Genomic DNA, 21580 nt, shown 5'->3' with positions numbered 1-21580 from the left:
GAGGGTGCTATTTGGTCATTAGTGAAATTAAATTCTATGATGTAACAATTCTATTTCCTATCCTATACTTAGTATTACATATAGGCACATCTACAAGGATATTCATTGTAGCATCATATATAGAGTCAAAGATCTAGGAGACAACCTAAGTGTTTACTTTTATGGTTTTATCTTTATCTTAATAAGGGCATAGAAAGCGTATTTAAGATAAATATATGCACCACATCTTCTATATCCATTCCTCTGTCCATGGACATTTAGGTTGCTTCCATGTCCTGGCTATTGTAAACAGTGCTGCAATGAACATTGTGGTGCTTGTATCCTTTTGGACTATGTCTTTCTCCAGACATATGGCCAGGAGGGGTATTGCAGGGTCATATGGTAGCTCTAATTTTAGTCATACAGAGAAAGAGAAATACCATGTGCTATCCCTTATATGTGGAATCCACAAAGAAATGATACAAATGAATTTATTTACAAAACAGAAACATATAGATTTAGAGAGCAAACTTATGGTTACTGGGGGGAAGGATAGGGGGAAGGGATAGTTATAGAGTTCGGAATCGACATGTACTGCTGTATATAAAATGGATAACCAACAAGGACCTACTGTACAGCCCAGGGAACTCTGCTCAATGTTATGTGGCAGCCTGGATGGGACGGGAGTCTGGGGGAGAATGGATACATGTGTATGTATGGATGAGTCTCTTTGCTGTGCACCTGAAATTATCACAACATTGTTAATCAGCTATACTACAATATAAAATAAAAAGTTTTAAAAAAGATAAATACATTAAGTAAACATAAATATGTGGCATGGAAATAGGGAAGAACAATACCAGAATTGGTGAATGGTTTAAAAAAAAAGATAAAGCAAAATAGGGAATTTGTATGAACTGATGATAAAGGTGTGGTATAAACCAAATATTGACAAAACAGAACAAAGTTCCCATCTGACCAATCAGCACCTGGGTTTTTGCTCTTGAGCCCAAAGGAACGTCTCAACAGTGGGGACATGGGTTGTAACAAAGAAGCCTTATCTTCAGGATCGAGGTGATATTCTCTTTTCCCTCTTTCAGACATTAGACAATTCCTAGAAGCCTTGTTTCTCTGAGAGCAGACGGACACATCCATGTGTCCTTACAAAGGAAACCAGTTTCTGAGCTTTGGTGTACACAACACAGTTGAATGAATGAGGATGTTAAAGATGTGAGTCAGGAAGGCAGTGGCTCATCGTTGCCCACATTGGGTAGTTTCTATGGGGAAGGGGGAGAGTTCCTCTGAGCTGCCCCAGAGGAAACAATGGGACCAGAAAGAAGAGGAAGAATTAGAGAAGACAGATTTGTATTCAACAGGAGGAAGAAATGTCTGATCATCATGGCCAAGCAGAATCAGAAAGGGCTTAGAGCTCATTGGGGGCACTGCAGAGACCCCGTGCAGACAGTCTGGAAAAATTTGAATACAGTCGAAGGGCAGGTTGAGTATCACATGGGATGCTGGTCTAGATGAACCCCAAGTTTATTTATATCCCTAAGGTTCTATCCTTGTATCATCTATTTACACATATGTAGGCATATTTATATATACTTAAGTCCATCTACATTTGAATATAACACACATAAATATTTACACATGATTTTAACACATACGAATACTTTATGTGTGAATGTAATATCTTTATATTTATAAATAAATGTAATAAAATAAATATTTGTTATATATTGCATGTGCATAAACTACAAATTCTGTTGAACTTATATATTTTGACAATTACTTGCATTTGTACTAGTCCATATTTAATGAGTTTAAATTTTTCTGATTAAAATATTATCAGGGCATTATCACTTAAGCACTACCAAAGGAATTTTTTTCCCTGCGTGTGTTTGTGTGCACATACAACTGTGTGTATATCCAGAGAGATTGACTGTGGGTCAGGCAGTGAAAGTGTGAGTAATCTTCTTGTCATCTTTTCTTCCTTTCTCATCTCTACTTCATTCTCTCCTTCTTGGAGTCCCTGTGTCTAACATGCATAACAAGTATTGTAAAACCTTATTTCTCCCACAATTTTAATTTTAACTGAATAAAAATTTGCATTCTTTGACTTCATAGCAAATCAAATACATGTTCTTTTTCTTTTTGTCTATTTAGAGGAAACCAATTTGAGATGTTATTTGTAAAAAAAAAAAAAAACTAATATAGTGTTTCCTTAAAGAAAGGTACCAGTAGTAGGATTGCTGGGTCATACGGTGGTTCTATTTTTAGTTTTTTAAGGAACCTCCCTACTGTTCTCCATAGTGGCCGTATCAATTTACATTCCCACCAACAGTGCGTGAGTGTTCCCTTTTCTCCACACCCTCTCTTATTTGCAAAACAGAAATAAAGACACAGACATAGAGAACAAATGTATGGATACCAAGGGGGAAGGGGGGTGGTGGGAGGAATTGGGAGTTTGGGATTGACATATATACAATACTGATACTATGTATAAAATAGATAACTAATGAGCGACTCTACTCAATGTACCATGGTGACCTACATGGGAAGGAAATCCAAAACAGAAAGGATATATGTATACGCATAGCTGATTCACTTTGCTGTACAGCAGAAACTAACACACCACTGTAAAGCAACTACACTCCAACAGAAATTAATTTTAAAAATAAAAAATAATTAAAATGTAACAAGAAACAGGTTAAAAAAAAAGAGAAAGGCTTCATTTTCCAGATTGGAAGAAAAATAACAAAGCAACCTATCTCCAGGACAAATCTGTTTGAAGGCAAGTGCTCCAGCTGAGTTTGGAACTCAGCCTTGACACCCTAACCAAAGTAAAGAACTTCTCTTCTGTGGAAGCGTGAGAGCACCTCTCCTCAGGTCAGGTGAGAAACTACAGCCATTTAAGCACATTCAGACGTGAGTGCGCCTTTGGTAGTTCACAAAGGAGGGATGGCGAAAATTCGCCACACAGTCGGCCTTCTTTTGCCACATTAGGATGTTACATTAACAAAGAGAACTTAAATTCCCATTTGAAGTCATAAATTACCACGAAAGTGTTACACATTTAATGTATTGCCTTTATGTTCCCCCACCAGCTTTATTTTCTCCCATGTTACTCACAATATAAACTGTACACTCTCTAAGTAGTTGTTGAAAATCAATACAAGAATTTTGCAAATGACTAAAATTTATGGTCACACAAGACCCTAGCAAATAGGACCTTAAATTAAACATTGCTCAACTTTAATGAGGCACCTAAAAGAGAAAAATAACCCCGAAATGTTATGTTTTCTATGGACAGTATTATAAATGACTCCAGTAGCTGGAGAGAGGAGAGTGGAAGAAAGTGAAAGTGATAAAGAGAAGGCGGCTCTTCATCCCTGACAGAGTTGGGTTTGGAACCTGGTGGAGGTTGATGGTGCTCTGGCTGGAAGAGCAAATGAGCAAACGTCAGTCACAAAGTGGGAGTGGGTGACACTGCCAAGGTTGTTTCCGTGCACAGAGCTGCAGCTCTGCCTGGGCCAAGCAACATTAGCTTGTCAGGAGCCCTTGAAGGATGATGTCATTAGAAGACTACGTTCCTGGCCGCTCACTGAGAGGTGGAGGAAAGCAGACGCATTCTCAGCACCATTTTTAACAGGGTGTTCATTTCCCCAACTGCACCAACAGTAGCTCTGTGAGGCCGCTAGGATGACAGACGAGGTGAGATGCACCCTATGATCAAAAGCTGCAGTGACAGCAGGATCTTTCTGCCAGATGGTGCAGAAGAGTGTGTCAGTTAGGCTGCAGAACACAAAGGGTCACGACCATGAGTCGGAAATGCTGTCAACGACACCTAACTCTTCCATCAGTTTGAAGCAGGAAATGATAAAAATCTGTCTCGAATTAGAACTGGGAAGTGCTACATTTAGAAAATGAAATGAAATATGAAAGAGTGAATTTTGTCACTGCTTTTATTTCCTTTCTAGCATCACCATCTCACCTCATTATTGACAAATATAATTTTTTTAACTTTTTTATCGAATAAAAGATTCTTTAAATTTTATAATGCTTTATAATTTTCAAAAGTTTCACACACATGATTTCATATAATCCCATAATAATCTTATTGAAAAATCCCCTACTCCTATATCGCCCCTCCCCGCTCCCTTCTCCCCACTGGTAAACACTAGTTTGTTCTCTATGTCTGTGAGTCTGCTTCTTTTTTTATTTTGCTCACTAGTTTATTGTAGTTTTTTCTCAAAAAACTAAAAATAGAACCACCATATGACCCAGCAATTCCACTCCTAGGTATATATCTGAAAAAACAAAAACACTAATTCAAACAGATATATGCACCCCAATGTTCACAGTGTTATTTACAATTGTCAAGACAAGGAAGCAACCTAAGTGTCCATCAACAGATGAATGGATAAGGCAGATGTGATATCTATACATATATATACACAACGGAATACTACTCGGCCATAAAAAGAATGACCCCTTGCCATTTGCAGCAGCATGGATAGACTTGGATGGCATTATGCTAAGTGAAGTAAGGCAGACAGAGAAAGACAAATACTGTATGATATCACTTATACGTGGACTCTAAAAAAATACAACAAGCTGGCAAACGTTCATTAAAAAAACTCATAAAATACAATTCCAAAAGCTTGATGCTTCTTAGACACACTTGCCAAGTTACAATTTCAACCACTGCTCTCTACTAATTTCAGCCCACTCCCCAAATTCTTATATCAAAGTTCCCCTGGTCTGAATCCAGAATAGTGGTCCACAGACACATGATACTAAGCCTACCGTTCATAAGATATTTTAGGTTCTCCCTCTTGGACTTTCCATCATCCAGACTAGAACTTCTGGAGTCCTCTGGTTCTTACCCATGCTCACTCACCAAATCCATTCCTTCCTTTCCCTCTTTTCAATTTAACTAATTCTCCCTCTCTCTTACGTTAGGCACTCCATAGCTCATACCCTTACTTCTAAGATAATCTCCTTTCTTGATTTTTTAAACAGCTTTCTTCCCAGGTACTTTGAATTAATTTCTCCTTACTTCAATCTTGGCTTCCCACTGCAATGTGAATTACTTTTCAAAGACACACTGTGGGGTGGTACTGGAAAGCAAAGATGTGTATTTGAGCCCTGACTATATTACTGGACAATCCTAAGCAGGCCTCCTGCTCTCTCTTATTCTGTTTCTCCGGTGATGCTTTACCTACATTACAGACTCACTGTGCGTATTAATTAAGATTACAATTATGAAAGTGTTTTGTAAACGACAAAGTTTTATGTAAATACAAATAGAAGGTGACATTTTTATCCAGCAGCCAATTAACTTTCCTGGCTGTGTTGGTCTCTAGCAATTAGAACACTCCACTGGGCACTGTTCAACTTCAGTGTGGCACCTAAAATGAGGCAGGAAGAGCTCTGCACTGTGTTAAATGTAACACTGCTTGTTAAATTGAAATGAAGTGAAAAAAGGGATTTTGACATTCATTCCTCCCTACATGTTTGAAGGAAGCAAAATTGCGCTTCTCGTTAATATAGTTCAGAACTTCTTAAGTTTCAGGCACTACTAATGATCAAAATGTTATTTATATCAATCTTTGATTTTTTTAAAATTTCCCAAGTCATACGATACAAAATAAGTGAAGGGGGAATAAAGAAGCAAAAAAGACATGACTGAAAAATAGTATTGTTTCCAAATGTCATCTACATACACACACACACGCACGCACACACGCACACATACACACACACACACTACTCTAGTGTTAAAGAAAAACCTCCTGGAAACAAGATAAAAATGGTTTAGTTTTACAGTTTGCAGCATTATTAATGGAAACAAGTGGGCCCACTTCCAAATGAAGCAAACTTTTGAGGTATTATATTTGCTCTTCTAAAATGATCTGAATACAGTATTCACTGTGTAGTCTAATCACAAAGGTAATGGAGCTGAATATATATAAATAAAATAAGGAAGACTGTCTTCCAATCCTGCTCCACAGGGAGAGTCAAAAATTTCAGTCTTTTCCTGTAATTCAGTTGATGTCTTATCTCTCCCTTATCATAATCCTTACCATAATTGAAAATAGTAAAGGTTATTAATTTTTTTAAAAGCTTTGATGGGCTACAAACCTGACCACTGGAGTGTGATTTAATTTACATATTTCATTTCAAAACATTTTAAAATTCAAATTTAAATGCTCAGAAGTTAATATGGTTACGACTTTCTACTGACATCTGAGGAAAGGCTAAGATCGTTAATGGTGTATAACTGTTACTGTATGTTGACAGTTAGATGTCATTTTAAGCAAGAAATGCAAGTGGTATCTTAAATCGAATTACTCTAAATATCTTTGCTAGAGTGCAATGCACGTGAATATGACTCCCTCCAAAAAGTATGCCCTAGGTTGACATATAGGAGTCCAGAATTTATTATTTTTCACCTGGGAAGCCCTACACAGGTTTAAGCAGGCTTAACCCTATCCACTCAGCCTGCAGTATCTGCAGTTTCATTTGTCTACCCCAAAAGATAAAATTCAATAAAAGTAAGGTGGAATATACTGCAGTATTAATAGCCAACTGTATTTATATTTAGTTTAGACATTGCTCCTTAAAACAAAAGAAAGCATGTTTTGAAGCAACGATTAACAAAAAGTATATACTCTCTCCTCTGCCCAGGCATGTGCACAAAAAATTAACTTACAATGAATGCACAGCAGTGGAATATAGATTTCTTTAGCAAGTTCTGTATTCCCAGCTTCTTGGTAAATCCATTGTTTAAAGTCTTTCTAATCAAATTTTTCTTAGTGCGTGATATTCTCATATGGTGGGGTCCATGGAGACATCTAATCTGTCATCTGGAAGGCTTTCATTAGAGACTGCCGGGCACATCTCTATCTCTGATCATTTGGCTGTTGTAAGTTTTATAGATCTCTTTGGTTTTAATATCATCTCGCATCTGGAGGGCATTCTGCTTTCTGCCTCTCTGATCTGATTGCCACACCTGACAGCCTCCTTCCATCTGGTGCCCACTCCCACCCTCCCTACCGATGGTCTTTACTTGGCTTCTTTTTATCCCTGGGGTTGGTTTCTTTTAGGGAAAATTCTTTGTCATCAAGTAGAACTTATTTTCTGAGGTATTGACCTACCGGGCATAGCGTAGATATTCCATCCATCATAGTTAAAGAAATAAATACAATCACAAAATGAAGTTTTATGCAGCTATGACCAATCTGGCTTACTAAGAATTTCTAATGATTTGAGAAAATTCTTAAGATATGTGGTTATTAAAAAAATTCAAAGTTATATGCAGGTGTATGTAATATGTAATACATAATACATGTTACCTAACATATACTACATAATAAAATACATTGTGTGTGTATACGTGTGTGTGTGCATGTGTGTGTGTGTGTGTGTGTGTGTGTTTGTGTATTTATAGGTGTCCCTAAACAGGTAAACTAACAGGATTTGTGAGAAAAGATGGTTGGGGAAGACCATGGAAAACCTATGCAGCTTTGTAACCAGGACATTAAAGGCAATTATTGGTACCTAGGGAGATAACCGTGTAGCTCAGGCAGGCAGCTTAGCAGGGCAGGAGGCCATTTCCACATATTTTTGGTATTACTTCATGGTGCATTAGAGCTATTTCCATGACCTGTTTCCTGCAATTATTTAACATAACTGAAAATTTTCATTTTATGTTCACTTGAGGAAACTGGATTGGGAAATGGAAGAAATGGGTTCCCCTAAGGGTCTGCCACACTACAAAGCTGTATGTCCCTGGGGGAGCCTTGTCACTTACAGGTCTTTACTGACAAGGAGATTGGGGTTGAGCTGCATGATCTCCAAAACTCATCTTGATGGTTAGAGTCCATGACAGTCCACGTCATGATGTCATGATGTCAAGAATAATTTAAAAGGCAGGAAAATTTTCTGTGGAGTCCTTTAAACATAGCATTCCTATGTTGTTGCTTTGACCTGCTCATCTATTTTGTTTGAAGTCCTCATGCATTACAGAAAATCTCTTCTAGTTGGCTTCTAAAAGAACTCACTTTTAGGAGGTTTTAGGAAAACAAAGCTATGTGTTTTAAAACAGTCTGTCAGCCAACTAGATAACCAAGTCAATGCTATGTTTCTTTTTTTCTATGATTTTATAAAAACACAAATCCCCTGGAAAACCAAGCCAAAAGTTCATGTGAAAAGAAGACTACATCAACCATCACTCTGGTGAAGATGCAGTGGTAAAGAGGTTAGAACATCCAATGGACCTTATCATTCTTCAGTCTTTGTAACTGTCCTATTCTGAATATGCAGATTTTGAGATTACCCCACTCCTAATGGTTGGTCTGGTGAAACAGTTGAGCTTAGTCATGGTGAGCTGTGTGGGGACCAAGGGACAGCCTTACCTTTGACCGTCACGTGGACGCTCTGGCTGGTGGAGAGCTGGGGTTGAACCAGCACGTTGCAGGTGTACTCCCCCTCGTCAACTTCCTTTTGCACATCCGAGAGTTTTAGCGTGCCATTGTTCTCAAATGCCACTTGGCGGTGGTTAAAAGGAAGCAGATTAGAGTTCTTGTACCATTTGATGGAGTAATATGGATAGCCAATCACACGACAGTGAATGTATGTGTCCCGTCCTGCTATTGCTGTGATATTTTTCATCGGTCGAATGCTTGCAGGCCCTGGAGAGACACAGAGAAACTCTTGAAAATAATTTAAGGGGACCTCTTATGTGTGGAAATGGGTACACTTTTCCTTGAGTTAAAAATGTAGATTAGTTTCATGTAAGGACATCTGTTTCAGTTAAGCACATTTTTTTCTGCATTTGGCATTTTCTATCAAGAAGGTTTATTTTTTTTTCCTTTTAATTTCGTTACTTTCAAATGAATTGAGTGAGTGTTAAATACTTTAATTATCAACTACTTCTGTTAAGACGTTTTGAATTATAGGACAAAAGGCAATTTAATCAATAAAAGGTAACTAGCTGCACTGAACAGTCACGCTCTTTTGGTGAAAACTCTGGTAGCCATTCAGTTGTTTAACTCTCTCTGTACACTAGGTTATGAAGATGGAGGTTATGCCATGTTGCACTGTGAATGTCAGTTAAATACCAGGTACGTGAAGGGTTACCATGGACACAGCAGAATGGAAGAGGAGGAAGGAAAGAGCATACATGCACAGCATAAACCAGGAAAGGAAAGCTCCAGTGGACAAGTCTAAGAATAAAACAAGAGAACACGCTGACTAAAGAAACCAAAATGCCATCTCCAACAGTAACCCAATCACTGCCATTCCTGAGTAGGAAGCAGAGGGTAGGAAATGGGAAGCGACAGTTAATCCGTTTTTGGCATTCCAAGACTCGGCTCGGTGCATGCAGAAACCTTCTTCTCCACTACAATGAGTTATGTGTGTTTTTTGAGGAGCTGATTTGACAAGCACCTCTTACGTTTATTCGAGCCTGGTACAGGACGACTCCCGCCGAGTTGTTGGCAGTGCAGCGGTAGACTCCCCCGTCCCGGACCTGAGAGCTGGAGATGTTCAGGTAGCTGACCACGTTGCCCTCGGAGGTGATCATCTGGCTGATGCGGTGACTGCCGCCCTTGAGGATGGGGTCATCGTCCAGGGTCCACGTGATCGTGGGCAACGGTGTTCCCTTCACGTTGCACATGAGGGAGACAGGCTCTGCTGGACTCACCACTTTTTCACTAAAGGCAGAAATAATTTTGGGAGTTCCATCTGCAGGAAGACAAATCACGGAAGGAAGTGGCACATACAAATAGTTAAACAACTTCCAAGTACTTCTATTTAATGATTAGGATGTGCATGTACTGCTTCTCAGACATGACTCAAAAGTCTGGTTTTATTGATAAAGTTAAGTTCCAATCAGGACAAAATTTCATTTTCCAAATAAGTAAACACAGCATTAGCAAGCTTTAATAATTTTCTTATATATTTCTTGATGAAGTCATAACAAGAATGATAATACAACTCAGATGTTCATGGTAAAAAATGTCATCTCCCAAGAAGTTTACAATTCAAAACTGGTATATCCCCACCCAAAGTTATAAAGATAGAGGAAACCCACACGCTTCCAATGGTCGCTTTAGCTTTCTACTTCCCCCAAGTTAATTAGGGATTGCTCAAGTGAGGAATCGTTTTTTATTTATTTTTTGAAATTTATTTATTTTTTGGCTGCTTCGGGTCTTAGTTGCGGCACGCAGGATCTTTCACTGCGGTGTGTGGGTTTCTCTCTAGTTGTGGCGCACAGGTTCAGTAGTTGTGGCACACGGGCTTAGTTGCCCCGCGGCATGTGGGATCCTAGTTCCCCGACCAGGGATCGAACCCACGTCCCCCTGCATTGGAAGGTGGATTCTTTACCACTGGACCACCAGGGAAGTCCCTCAACTGGGGAACTGTTTAGAGGAAAAAGAAACTAAGAGGTTGATTATCTCATCTTTATAATTTTCTCCTAAGAAATCATGTTTTATAGTTTGAATGACAAAAAAATGCACGTGAATTTTCATGAAGGCCTTGATAATGGTAGAAGCTAAATAAATTTGACGCTTTCAGTATTATTAAATATCTCCATAAGTATCTTTTCTTTCTTTCTTTTTTTAAAATTTATTTTATTGAAGTATAGTTGATTTATAATGTGTTAATTTCTGCTGTAGGCAAAGTTATTCAGTTATACACATATATAGGTTCATTTTCATATTCTTTTCCATTATGGTTTATCACAAGATACTGAATATAGTTCCCTGTGCTCTATAGTAGGACCGTAATGTTTATCCATTCTCTATATAATAGTGGGCATCTGCTAACCCCAAACTCCCAATACATCCTCCCCCCAGCCCCCTCCCCCTTGGCAACCACAAGCCTGTTCTCTAAGTCTGTGAGTCTGTTTCTGTTTCACAGATAAGTTCATTTATGTCATATTTTAGATTCCATAAGTATCTTAAGTAGGGTGGCCATTAATCTATCATCTAACCTGGAATACTTCTGAGAATAAAACAGATACCAGGAGGGCTTCCCTGGTGGCGCAGTGGTTGAGAGTCCGCCTGCCAATGCAGGGGATGCCGGTTCGTGCCCCAGTCCAAGAAGATCCCACGTGCCGCGAAGCGGCTGGGCCCGTGAGCCATGGCCGCTGAGCCTGCGCGCCCGGAGCCTGCGCTCCGCAACGGGAGAGGCCACAACAGTGAGAGGCCCTCGTACCGCAAAAAACAAAAACAAAAACAAAAAACAGATACCAGGAGAATAGGCACAACTCAAGACTGTCCCAGGCAAACAAGGAGCTTAATCTTAAGGAAAGTTTCCATAGCAATTTCCATTATTTTTGACAAAGATCAAATTTTCACATTCCATTATTTTCTATTAAAGATATTGATTATCTGCCTCATGTTATATGGTAGTAATCACAAATACATGTTTCTTTTTATATATATATATACACACACACACACACACACACACACATATATATATATATATATATATGTATATAGACTTCCTTTAAAGAAAAGAAAGAGAGAAAAATGTATGAAAGTCAAAAGAAGGAAAAGTTACCAGTGGGTCTACCAGCCGCAGGCACGATAAATCAACATAGTGACACTTTTTTTTCTAGGTGTAGATAGGTCATTTTGACATGATTATGATCACATACAACAGGATTTCTGAGTCTGGTAATAAACCTTGCTGGAGGAGATATTAAAAAAAATTTTTGTGGTGCTAATTTCAAGGGTTTAACCATAGTGAAAGATAATGATTAACAGATTTTTATTTAGTTTTTAATTTTAATTATAATAATTATATATATTCATTGCTGAAAAATTTGAAAGTATATATTAACAAAAGAAAAACTGGAAATAAAACTGAAGCTATCTTGCAATTCCATCACAGAAGGGTAAGTGTTAACATTTTCAAATATCCCTGAAGAAAGAGTTATTCATCACCACAAAACCCTGAAGCCTATTTCTGTGGCCTGAGCTGAGTTGCTTCCCTAGAGCCTTCTACCACCTTTTCATTTGCAAATTCCTGAATCTTCATTCCGATTCCTGAAACTTCTTCATTCCAACTCAATGTTTTGAGGCTGGAGAAGGCCTTCAAGTACTTTCTTTTTTTCCCCAGATGCATTCATAAGTAGCATATTTCAAGGTCCTTGGATTGCAAACATCTTTCTTTTACTATCAAATATGACAAAAGTAACTTCATAATATTAAAATAAAGAACCTGCGCTTTTGCCCGTAGAACACTGCAGACATGACTTCAACATGCTCTACATTTAATTTACAGAGAAGTTACATGTGATGCTGATGGTTACTCTTTGTACATAACCAGTTGCTGGTGCTTGGGAATGTTCAGGTTATTTTATTTGACCTTACAATTCAACATATTTGTCAGGGTGTTTAGCTGTGAATTTCTTTTCACTGATTTTTACACTAAGCACTGAAATCTCGTCTTTTTTTAAATCTATTTAGGGAAGTTTTCTTCAGTTACACTTTTATTTTTTAGATAAAATTTACGTACAGTTAAATGTATAGATCTTAAGCTTACAAACAGAATGAATTTTGTTAAATATATATACCTGCGTAACCACAAAACGATCAAGATAAAAACCATTTCCATCACCCCACAAAGTTGCTAGGGGTTCTTTCAATCATTCTTCACCCACCACAGCTGATCACGTTCTGATTTCTATCACCACGCATTACTTTTGCCTGTTCTTGGCTTCAAACCCATGTTTGAGTGTGCCCTCTTTACACACTCATGGAACCTGTCATAACCGCAGGACAGTCAGCAAAATTAGGAAATGTAACTTTGGAACAGTACTGTTATCTAATGCAAAGTCTGCCAATTGACCAATAACGTCCCTTACAGCTATTTTCCCAAGTTCTATCAGTTTCACACCTTACATTTATTTGTGGTGGCTCCTTAGTCTCTCTCTCTCTCTCTCTTTTTAATAGATCTTTATTGGAGTATAATTGCTTCAAAATACTGTGTTAGTTTGTGTTGTACAACAAAGTGAATCAGCCATATGCATACATATATCATCATATCCCCTCCCTCTTGCGTCTCCCTCCTGCCCTCCCTACCCCACCCCTCTAGGTGTTCACAAAGCACTGAGTTGATCTCCCTGTGCTATGCTGCTGCTTACCATTAGCTAACTATTTTACATTTGGTAGTGTGTATATGTTGATGCTACTCTCACTTCACCCCAGCTTCCCCCTCCCCGCCACGTCCTCAAGTCCATTCTCTATGTCTATGCCTTTATTCCTGCCCTTACCCTGAGAAAAACCATAATTCAAAAAGACATGTACCATAATGTTCATTGCAGCACTATTTACAATAGCCAGGACATGGAAGCAACCTGAATGCCCATCGACAGATGAACGGATAAAGATGTGGCACATATATACAATGGAATATTACTCAGCCATAAAAAGAAACGAAACTGAGTTATTTGTAGTGAGGTGGATGGACCTAGAATCTGTCTTTAGTTGCTTTCAATATGCAACATTCCTCAGTCTCTGTTGCGTTTCTTGACTTTGACATGTTTGAAGTTACTTTGTAGCCAGTTGCTCAAATTCAGTTTGCTATTTCCTGGTGATTAGATACAAGTTTTGCGTTTTTGACAAATACCATGGAAGTGATGTTGTTTTCCTGTCCTTATTGGCCATTTGTGTATTTCCTTTCTTAAAATGTCTGCTCAAATCTTTTTTCCATTTTTGTGTTAGACTATTTGCCTTTGTTATTGATTTGTAAGAGTTCTTTATGTCTACTGAATACAAGTATATATATAATATATACATATATATTGGATATAAGGTATATACGTAAACATATACAAGTCTGTACAAGTTTACTTTTACATGTGTATATGTCAGATATCTCATATAAATTACATATAATGTTTGTCAGACATATGTGTATATATATTATACATTATATATGTCTGTGTTAAATATTTTCTCTCATTCCATATTTGCCTTTCCATTTTCATATGTATTTATACATATATTAACATTAATGTGTATATGCAAATTTATACATATGTATATGTACATATAATTTTAATCACATCTATTAAAAGTTAAAATTATCATTCTTCATGTGAAATGGAGGAACTTTGCAACAAATGATTTCAAAGAATTTAATTTATATTCTGTCCACTGTGTTATTCTATCTATTTATGTTATAAACTCTGTAACACAATATTGTAATTGCATAGTTGTTTAATTTGTCAATTGCTGTTTGAAGAAATTAAAAGAGAGAAAACAATTTTGCTAAATGTTTACTAACATATTTGTCATTTCTCATACTCTCATGCTGTAGATCTGAGTTTCCATTTTAGGTCATTTTCTTCACCCTGAATGACTTCATTTACCATTTCTTGGTGTGCAGGTAGGTCTTCTGGCATAACATTCTTCAAGCTTTTGTTTATTGAACATATCTTTATTTTGCCTTAACTTTTGAAGACTATTTTTGATGTATATAGACATGTATATTGATAGTTTTTTGAAATGTTGAAAAGAATAAGTCAAAAAAATTCATTTCAATCTCATTAAGACTGTAGTTTTTGCATTTCTTTTTGTGTTCTAGTTTCCCCACATTCCCATCCCACCAGCACTGGAAAATATCCTCAGGGGAAGTGTGGTATTAGTGTAGAAATCACCTAATATTTTCCCCTTCTTTCAAGGGTGAAATTATTTCTGCCTGCTTCTGGGTGTTTCCCCAGTGTCTGCAAACAGTTTTGCTTTTCCCAAAGTTCAAAATTTTCACCTTCTTGCAGGTTAGTCTGATACCTGCTACTCCATCATTTCCAGAAATAGGACTTGTTCTTATTCTTCTTTATGATTCCATTTTCCAGGTGTTCTGGTCTGATCTTGAACCTATAATTATTAGATTCCAGTTTCTTTAAACTTCCAGTTCTTTGTCCTCATAGGAAATATTCCAAGATTCTACATTATGTCAGTGGCCATTCTAAGTTCACAGTATTGTGAATTTTTATAATCCATGTTAATCCATAGCTGTTACAGGAGGTTACGTCGTAACAAGGATACTAGTTAGACACCATTTTAAGGCAGTTACTAGCTAATGTATTTGTAATTCCATTTCCGCTCGCTTTGGCGACATTAGCATTATCATCTTTCAGACGAGAAAAAATAAAGTGAAGCTTCTTGTCCCAAATGGTACCTGGCATGCAGCAAATAAATCCGTAAGTAGGCTCAGCGTGCTCCTCTGCCCCCTCTTTTTATTCAAGCAACAGGTTTTTTTGGAGATGAAAGCAGACGTTATTTTCCCAGTAAGACCTGAGTGTCTTTGAAATCTTTCTTGCTGCCACTCTCTGATAACCTCACCTCTTTCAACATCATTATGGATTATCAATATGCTCTTTAGGTTTTCTTCGTCACAGGAGATGGTTGCCAAGGTAACCAGTCCTAGACAGGTAATCTCTCCCTTTTCTACAAAGAATCTAAAAATAGTGACTATGTGAGGACTACAGGGCATCATCATTAGCAAACTGGCTCTGTGCAAATTGATTACTGTCTGCACTTAATTATTATGTGGAACACAGTGTCAGGCTTTTAATATGAGTACCATGCCTTCAGCTAATTTCTCCTCTGCTTTAAAATGCTCACTGTCTGCAAGGAAATGCTCGAATCAAAATAAGAATGTCATTCTAAGCCTGTTTCATATCCTCTTACCATCAAGAGATATTTAAACTTATTTTCATATATAAATGGATTTTCTTTTTTCCTCCTTTAGGCTATATGAAACTCATGTAGTTATTTTAATCAGTTGATAACAGATGAATTTTAAATTATATAAGAAGGCACAATTTCCAACAAGACATGCAAATACACAGATAAAAGCTAGTTCAATTATCTGGTGATAAACATATGTCTCTCGCTTGACTGTTACCTTAATAGCTTCTTTCCCTGGACGATTGATAAGCTTGAAGATGTAAGTAGGCAGCAGGTGGTTAAGAAAAGAAAACAACATAACGTACCTAAAACCTATTATGATAACACAAGGTAATTCTTCAAAAATTCCATTCACCTAAATCTGTGACTCTATGGACCCAAATAGACAACCCCACAAACCAGAAGCCATTTTTTCACTCCACCAAGCACCACATTGAAATGTTGCTCTAAATGTTGCCTCCAAAGTTGTGCTTATCAATTTTGGGGGAGCTATTTTCCCCTCCAGGGGACACCTGGCAATGTCTAGAGACATTTTTGTTTGTCACACTGGAGGAAGGCGCTGTTAGCATCTAGTGAGGGGAGGCCGCGCAACATCCTACAGTGCATAAAGCAGCCTTCCAAAGCAAGCGCTCCTGAGAAACCCTGGTCTAGAGGACAATGAATTGTCAACCAAACCATAAATCTCAAGTTTCTAAGGTCTATATCTTTTTTTTTTTTTTTCTTGCGGTACGCGGGCCTCTCACTGTTGTGGCCTCTCCCGTTGTGGAGCACAGGCTCCGGACGCACAGGCTCAGCAGCCTCGGCTCACGGGCCCAGCCACTCTGCAGCACATGGGATCTTCCTGGACCGGGGCACGAACCCGTGTCCCCTCCATCGGCAGGCGGACACTCAAGCACTGCGCCACCAGGGAAGCCCTAAGGTCTATATCTTGACAAGTAACTTTAAACACGTGAGTGGGCAACGTTTATGTTATTTAACCTTAAGTTAAATCACGTTACTTATGTTGTTCTACCATAGACAATGTTCATTTCATCAGAACTTATTCTTTTATTTGCCCAGTTGAGCTTGAAAAACTAGGGTAGAATTATAAGCTGGTCAGATAGACAGAAATCTTAACACTGTGAGTTAAGAGCAGTGTTTCACCCTTTACTCTTGCTCCTGAGTTTGGGCTCTGGGTTTGGGCTCTTTTTTCGCCGAACCCTGTAACGGGGCCCACTGACCTTCAAGGACCACCTGCACATAGTCTTGAGCGGACAGCTTGTCCTTGCGCACAAAGCACTGGTACGCGCCCCCGTCACTTCGGACCATGTGATCCATTATAAGGTTCTCGTGGTTGATGCCTGTTATCCTGACGTTCTTTCCAGGGTTGACGACTTCACCGTTTCGGTACCAGGAGAGTTCCTGGCCCTCACTCCCTGTCACGCTGCAGGACAAGGACACCTGGCTGCCCACACTGCTTTTAACTTTCCTGGGGCTGATGGCAGCTTTCAGTGGCTCTGGAGTTTTGGGGAAGAGAAAAAGAGAAGGTAAAAACAGCACACATGTAGAGATCATTTCAACAACATGCTGGACTTATGACAGGCACAGGCATCTTCGCAAGCACTTCCTGCCCATTTGTCAATATGCCAAGGTGGGTTTTTTCCTCATACAGGGCACTGAATAGTCAAAGATATTAAACTGAGCTGACAAGTTAATAGGTTTTATGTAAGTTATACAGTCTTAATTTGGGACTTATAAATAGCACTAGGTAGACCTTCTACCTATAATACTCCAAGAGTTAAGGCAGCAGAGGGATTTAGAAAGAACATTTTTTTTACAGTTAATTTACCATGTACAATTGCTGTAAGTGATAATGTGTACAGATTTTCTGTTGAAGTAAATTTCTTGTTAAGACTGTTATCTTTCTATTGCTTTTGTAGGCGATGACATTGCAAAAAGAAAAAGAAAAGAACCTTAAAAATGAACACACTCCATATATTCTTATTTCAGTGTTATTTCATGGTGCACCATTTTGTTAGGGAACACCCTCATCACTACTCTTTTTTTTTTTTTTTTTTCTGGGCTTCTTTCACTGTATAGCAAATAGACTGACATGGGTCATATTGCTTTCTCACTGAGTAAATGTGAGTGTTAACGCACTGACAGTAAGAAATGCAATGTGCTGGTTGCCAGCAAGGACAGAAATATTTGAATATTTAAATCCTATTTGCCGCCTCCCAGCGTGGCACAGATGGGTTTGCTCTGGGCCATTCTCACACACACATACTCACTCCCCTCCCCTATGTGGCTTAACCAGGGCCAGTAACACACAGCTGTAAGAAAGCAGGTAGATATTAGGATTCGTGACCATGAAACAGGGTTTTGTTCTTTAAAATGTGGCTAACTTCTTTGGATAGGTGGTAACTCTCATCTTTGACTTCCTATGTTTTCATTCAGCAAACCCAATTGAATGCCGTAAGCATTTATTGAACATCTACTATCTGCTAAGGATGGGGTTAAACTCACAGGTGAGACAAACATGAATAACATTTGTGGTGCCACTAGCATGTGCCATAAAGCTACCAAATATCTTCTGAACATGAGGTAAGTCAGTCTTCCCACAGTCCTACAAGTTTTGTGTTATCATCTCCATTTTAGAGAAGAAACGATTATTCCGAGAGATCAATTAATTTAACCAAATCCATTCAGCAGGTAAATGGCAAAAACCAGTTGTTTACCCCAGTTATTACTGACTTCTTGTGTCACCACATTGTGAAGTCTTTAAGAAATTCAGTCTTCCAGATGGATAAGACAAGTACAAGAAGGAAGATAGTAACACAAAGCGTCCATTAGAGACATACACTGTGTGGAAGAGGATTGATAGAATGTCCTCAGACATCAAGGATGGATAGAACTGAGGCCAGCTGGGATGAAGAGAGGGCCTCATGAAGAGTGGGAACTGCAGGAATTAGAGCATGAGGCACTGCCAGGTCTCAGGAAGAGTTTTGGATCAGTTTGGATGCAACACAAGGTCTCTGAAGGAGAACAGTGGGAGAAAAAGTACACAGGCAGTCTGGGACAAGATCACAGAAGACCTCCAGATTTTGGAATCAAATCAGAGGGAGCTAAAGAGAGCTTTCTAGAATTTTTAGCAAGTAAGTGCTATAGACAAACACATTTTTTGGAGAATCCATCGATCATATTGTGTTGGACAGACGACAGTGGGGAAACTGGTCAGCAAAGGGGCATTGCAGATGTCTCGCTGAGGTGCAATTAAAACTCGATCTAGTAATGAGAACCTACTGTAGAGCACAGGGAACTCTACTCAATGCTCTGTGGTGACCTAAATGGGAAGGAAGTCCAAAAATGAGGGGATATATATTTACGTATAGCTGATTCACTTTGCTGTACAGCAGAAACTAACACAGCATTGTAAAGCAACTCTACTCCAATAAAAATTAATTTAAAAAACAAAACAACTCGATCTAGAACTGGGTGGAGGTGGAGAGCACAGCTGAGAAACACGGTGAGATACAATCTCTAGGACGTGGTAGGACTTGGACATGAAAGAAAAGTCTTAAAGAGGATCCAGGACTTAAAGTTTGCATTTGGAGGGTCTGAGGCTGAAAGATGTCTAGAATAACAAGAGGCTGGTAAATGGTAGAGAGATGATGGAGAGAAGTTTGGGATACTGAGTGCCAGCTAAGCATCTGATATAAAACTGGGAGACACGCTGCTCACCTGACACTCAACAAGGAGGCTGAGGTTGAGCATGCAAATTCAGGGCTGTTTTCAGAGGGGAGGAACTGGAAGCCATAAAATAAAAGAGGGCACCAAAAGAAAAGAGACAAGATAGAATAGAAGAAGTTTCGGACTTTGGAACCCAGGAGCATCCTTTCTGCCTGGAGAAGAGAGACCAAACAAAGGGAATAGTCAGAAGGCAGGATGGGAGCAATAGAGGCATATCTGGAACTTTTCCAGACGTGGCAGAGTACAAAGATGAAAACAAGCGCAGTCAGAATTAAGACGTTTCCACAAATAACTTTTAAAATGTAGACAGTGGTAAATGCCTTTACAGAGAAAGCAATAAAATACTCTGAGCCTTGAGCAGAAAATAGGAGGGAAACGGGGTGTTTTGAGAATGAGGCACTGCATTAGACTTAGAAAGATGGGAAGTTTTAGACATTCAGGTACTTGAAGACCGTCTTACATTACATGAGGAGGGAACAGCATGACTTGCAATTAGGGAAGGAACAGGTTTGCACGAGAAGAGGAAGAAGTTGGATCTCACAGGAGTAGGGTTTTTTGAAGAAAAACTATGAGAAGTATGACCGTACAGCTTTACTTGAGATGCTTTCCATACTATCCTAAGATACAAGCTTTATTCAACAGAAACTGGGGAGCCACGAAAGGTGGTGTTGAGCCTGCATACTGGAGTGATTCTCATTGGCTGTCCAATGTTATCTTTCTAATCTCAGCCTAAGCATGTTCGAATGACATTTGCAGGACTCAGTCTGGACAGCCGATTGCAGGCAGTCATTGGGATATTTATTTCAAATGTACTCACTTGGGCTGGTATTGTGCTAAAGCTGTCTACATCCAGGGTGACACTGAAGAGGCAGTTCCATAAACAGGCATAAGGCTGGAAAAAAGCCAGGGTAAGAAAATGCCTCCCTTTTCAATGTCAGACTCGTATTCAGTTTGCTCAGTTCAGTTCATCAAATTTTTATGTATACAGATATGTATGATAGCATACTGGCAACTGAGAGCCATATATTTTGACCAGAGTTCTGACACTCATTTCTGGCCATGTGATCTTGAGTAACTCACTTTGATTTGGTTTCTGCATGAGCAAAATTAAGGCTTTTCAACTAGGTTAGAGCGCTTCCCCCTGCAATCACACCCCTCCTTCTTCCGAGTCTACCTTTGGCGTCCTTCTCAACATCTTCCTCACATCAGTCACTACAAATCAATTAGAGATGAGATATATCTACCATACTTGGCCTAAATTATCTATAATATTGAGTCCAAGTCCAGTATTTGGATAATAACAACCTTATATACAGCCCTCTATAGAGCTGATAATAGCCCCATTTAGAAATTTAAAGCAGCATCTGGAAACAGGCCAAGGACAACTGCTTTGATCTGATCACCACTGCTTTTGCTGACAGCACCACCCTGCCCCTCTGCCTCCACTGACTTGCAGACAGGTTGACCATTCTGAATTCAACAGCTAGGTAATGTTATCTTGGAAATATATCCTGTGGCTCCCAACTCTCCAGCTGTGTAACCTTGAGAATTTGAAGCCTCAGTTTCCTCGTCTGTAAAATGGGGCTACTGTGGGTCTCAGCAGGGCTGCTGTGAGGATTCGTGGGGGTTACAGAGAAAGCCCGGAGGTTGGCTTGTAACAAGAGCTCCACCATCACCGCTGCAAGTTACCATCCAACTTACGTTTCACGTACAGGTGGCCTATCACCTTAGCAGTTCCATATCTGTTGGACACTTCACACACATAGCTGCCTGAGTCTGAGGGGCGTGCATTCTCAATAAGCAGCCCAGTCATGGTCTTCTGGAACCTTCCAGAAAGTTCCAGGGGCATGTTGTCCTTCAGCCAGCGGTAATCTGGCTCGGGGTGGCCGAGCGCTTTGCAAGGCAACTCCACACGCTGCCCCGCCATGGCTTTGCGATGATCAAACCCATCCAGTATGGACGGGGCTGAGTTCGCTGGGTCTGCAGAAGAAAAGAAAAGCCTATTAGATATGAGTTAAAGTGGTCATTCAGAATCATAGGGCCTCGTGTATAATTCATATTCTATGTATCATTCCAACTATTGATACAGATCTTTAAGATTTTATATATATATATATATGAACAGAAAAAAGCACTATTCATATAAATTT

At 39.0% G+C, this 21580-nt stretch overlaps 1 protein-coding gene across 2 annotated transcripts in view; it reads right to left on the bottom strand.

The window, feature by feature from the left end:
- DSCAM (DS cell adhesion molecule) overlaps positions 1-21580 on the bottom strand; it is a gene marked incomplete at both ends in the record, with an annotated part of 750196 nt that overhangs the window by 296206 nt on the left and 432410 nt on the right. For both annotated transcript variants that reach the window (XM_082839812.1, XM_082839811.1), the window contains 4 exons: positions 8406-8681; positions 9439-9735; positions 16922-17197; positions 21132-21410. In XM_082839812.1, the coding sequence (XP_082695938.1) occupies positions 8406-8681; positions 9439-9735; positions 16922-17197; positions 21132-21410 (1128 nt within the window). The remainder of the gene's footprint in view (positions 1-8405; positions 8682-9438; positions 9736-16921; positions 17198-21131; positions 21411-21580) is intronic.

The sequence above is a fragment of the Leucopleurus acutus genome (genome assembly GCF_964270905.1).
Source record: "Leucopleurus acutus genome assembly, chromosome: 5".
NCBI classification, from domain to species: Eukaryota; Metazoa; Chordata; class Mammalia; order Artiodactyla; family Delphinidae; genus Leucopleurus; species Leucopleurus acutus.
The sequence above is the reverse complement of the archived record's forward strand: the minus strand, read 5'-3'. Positions and strand labels throughout refer to the sequence as shown.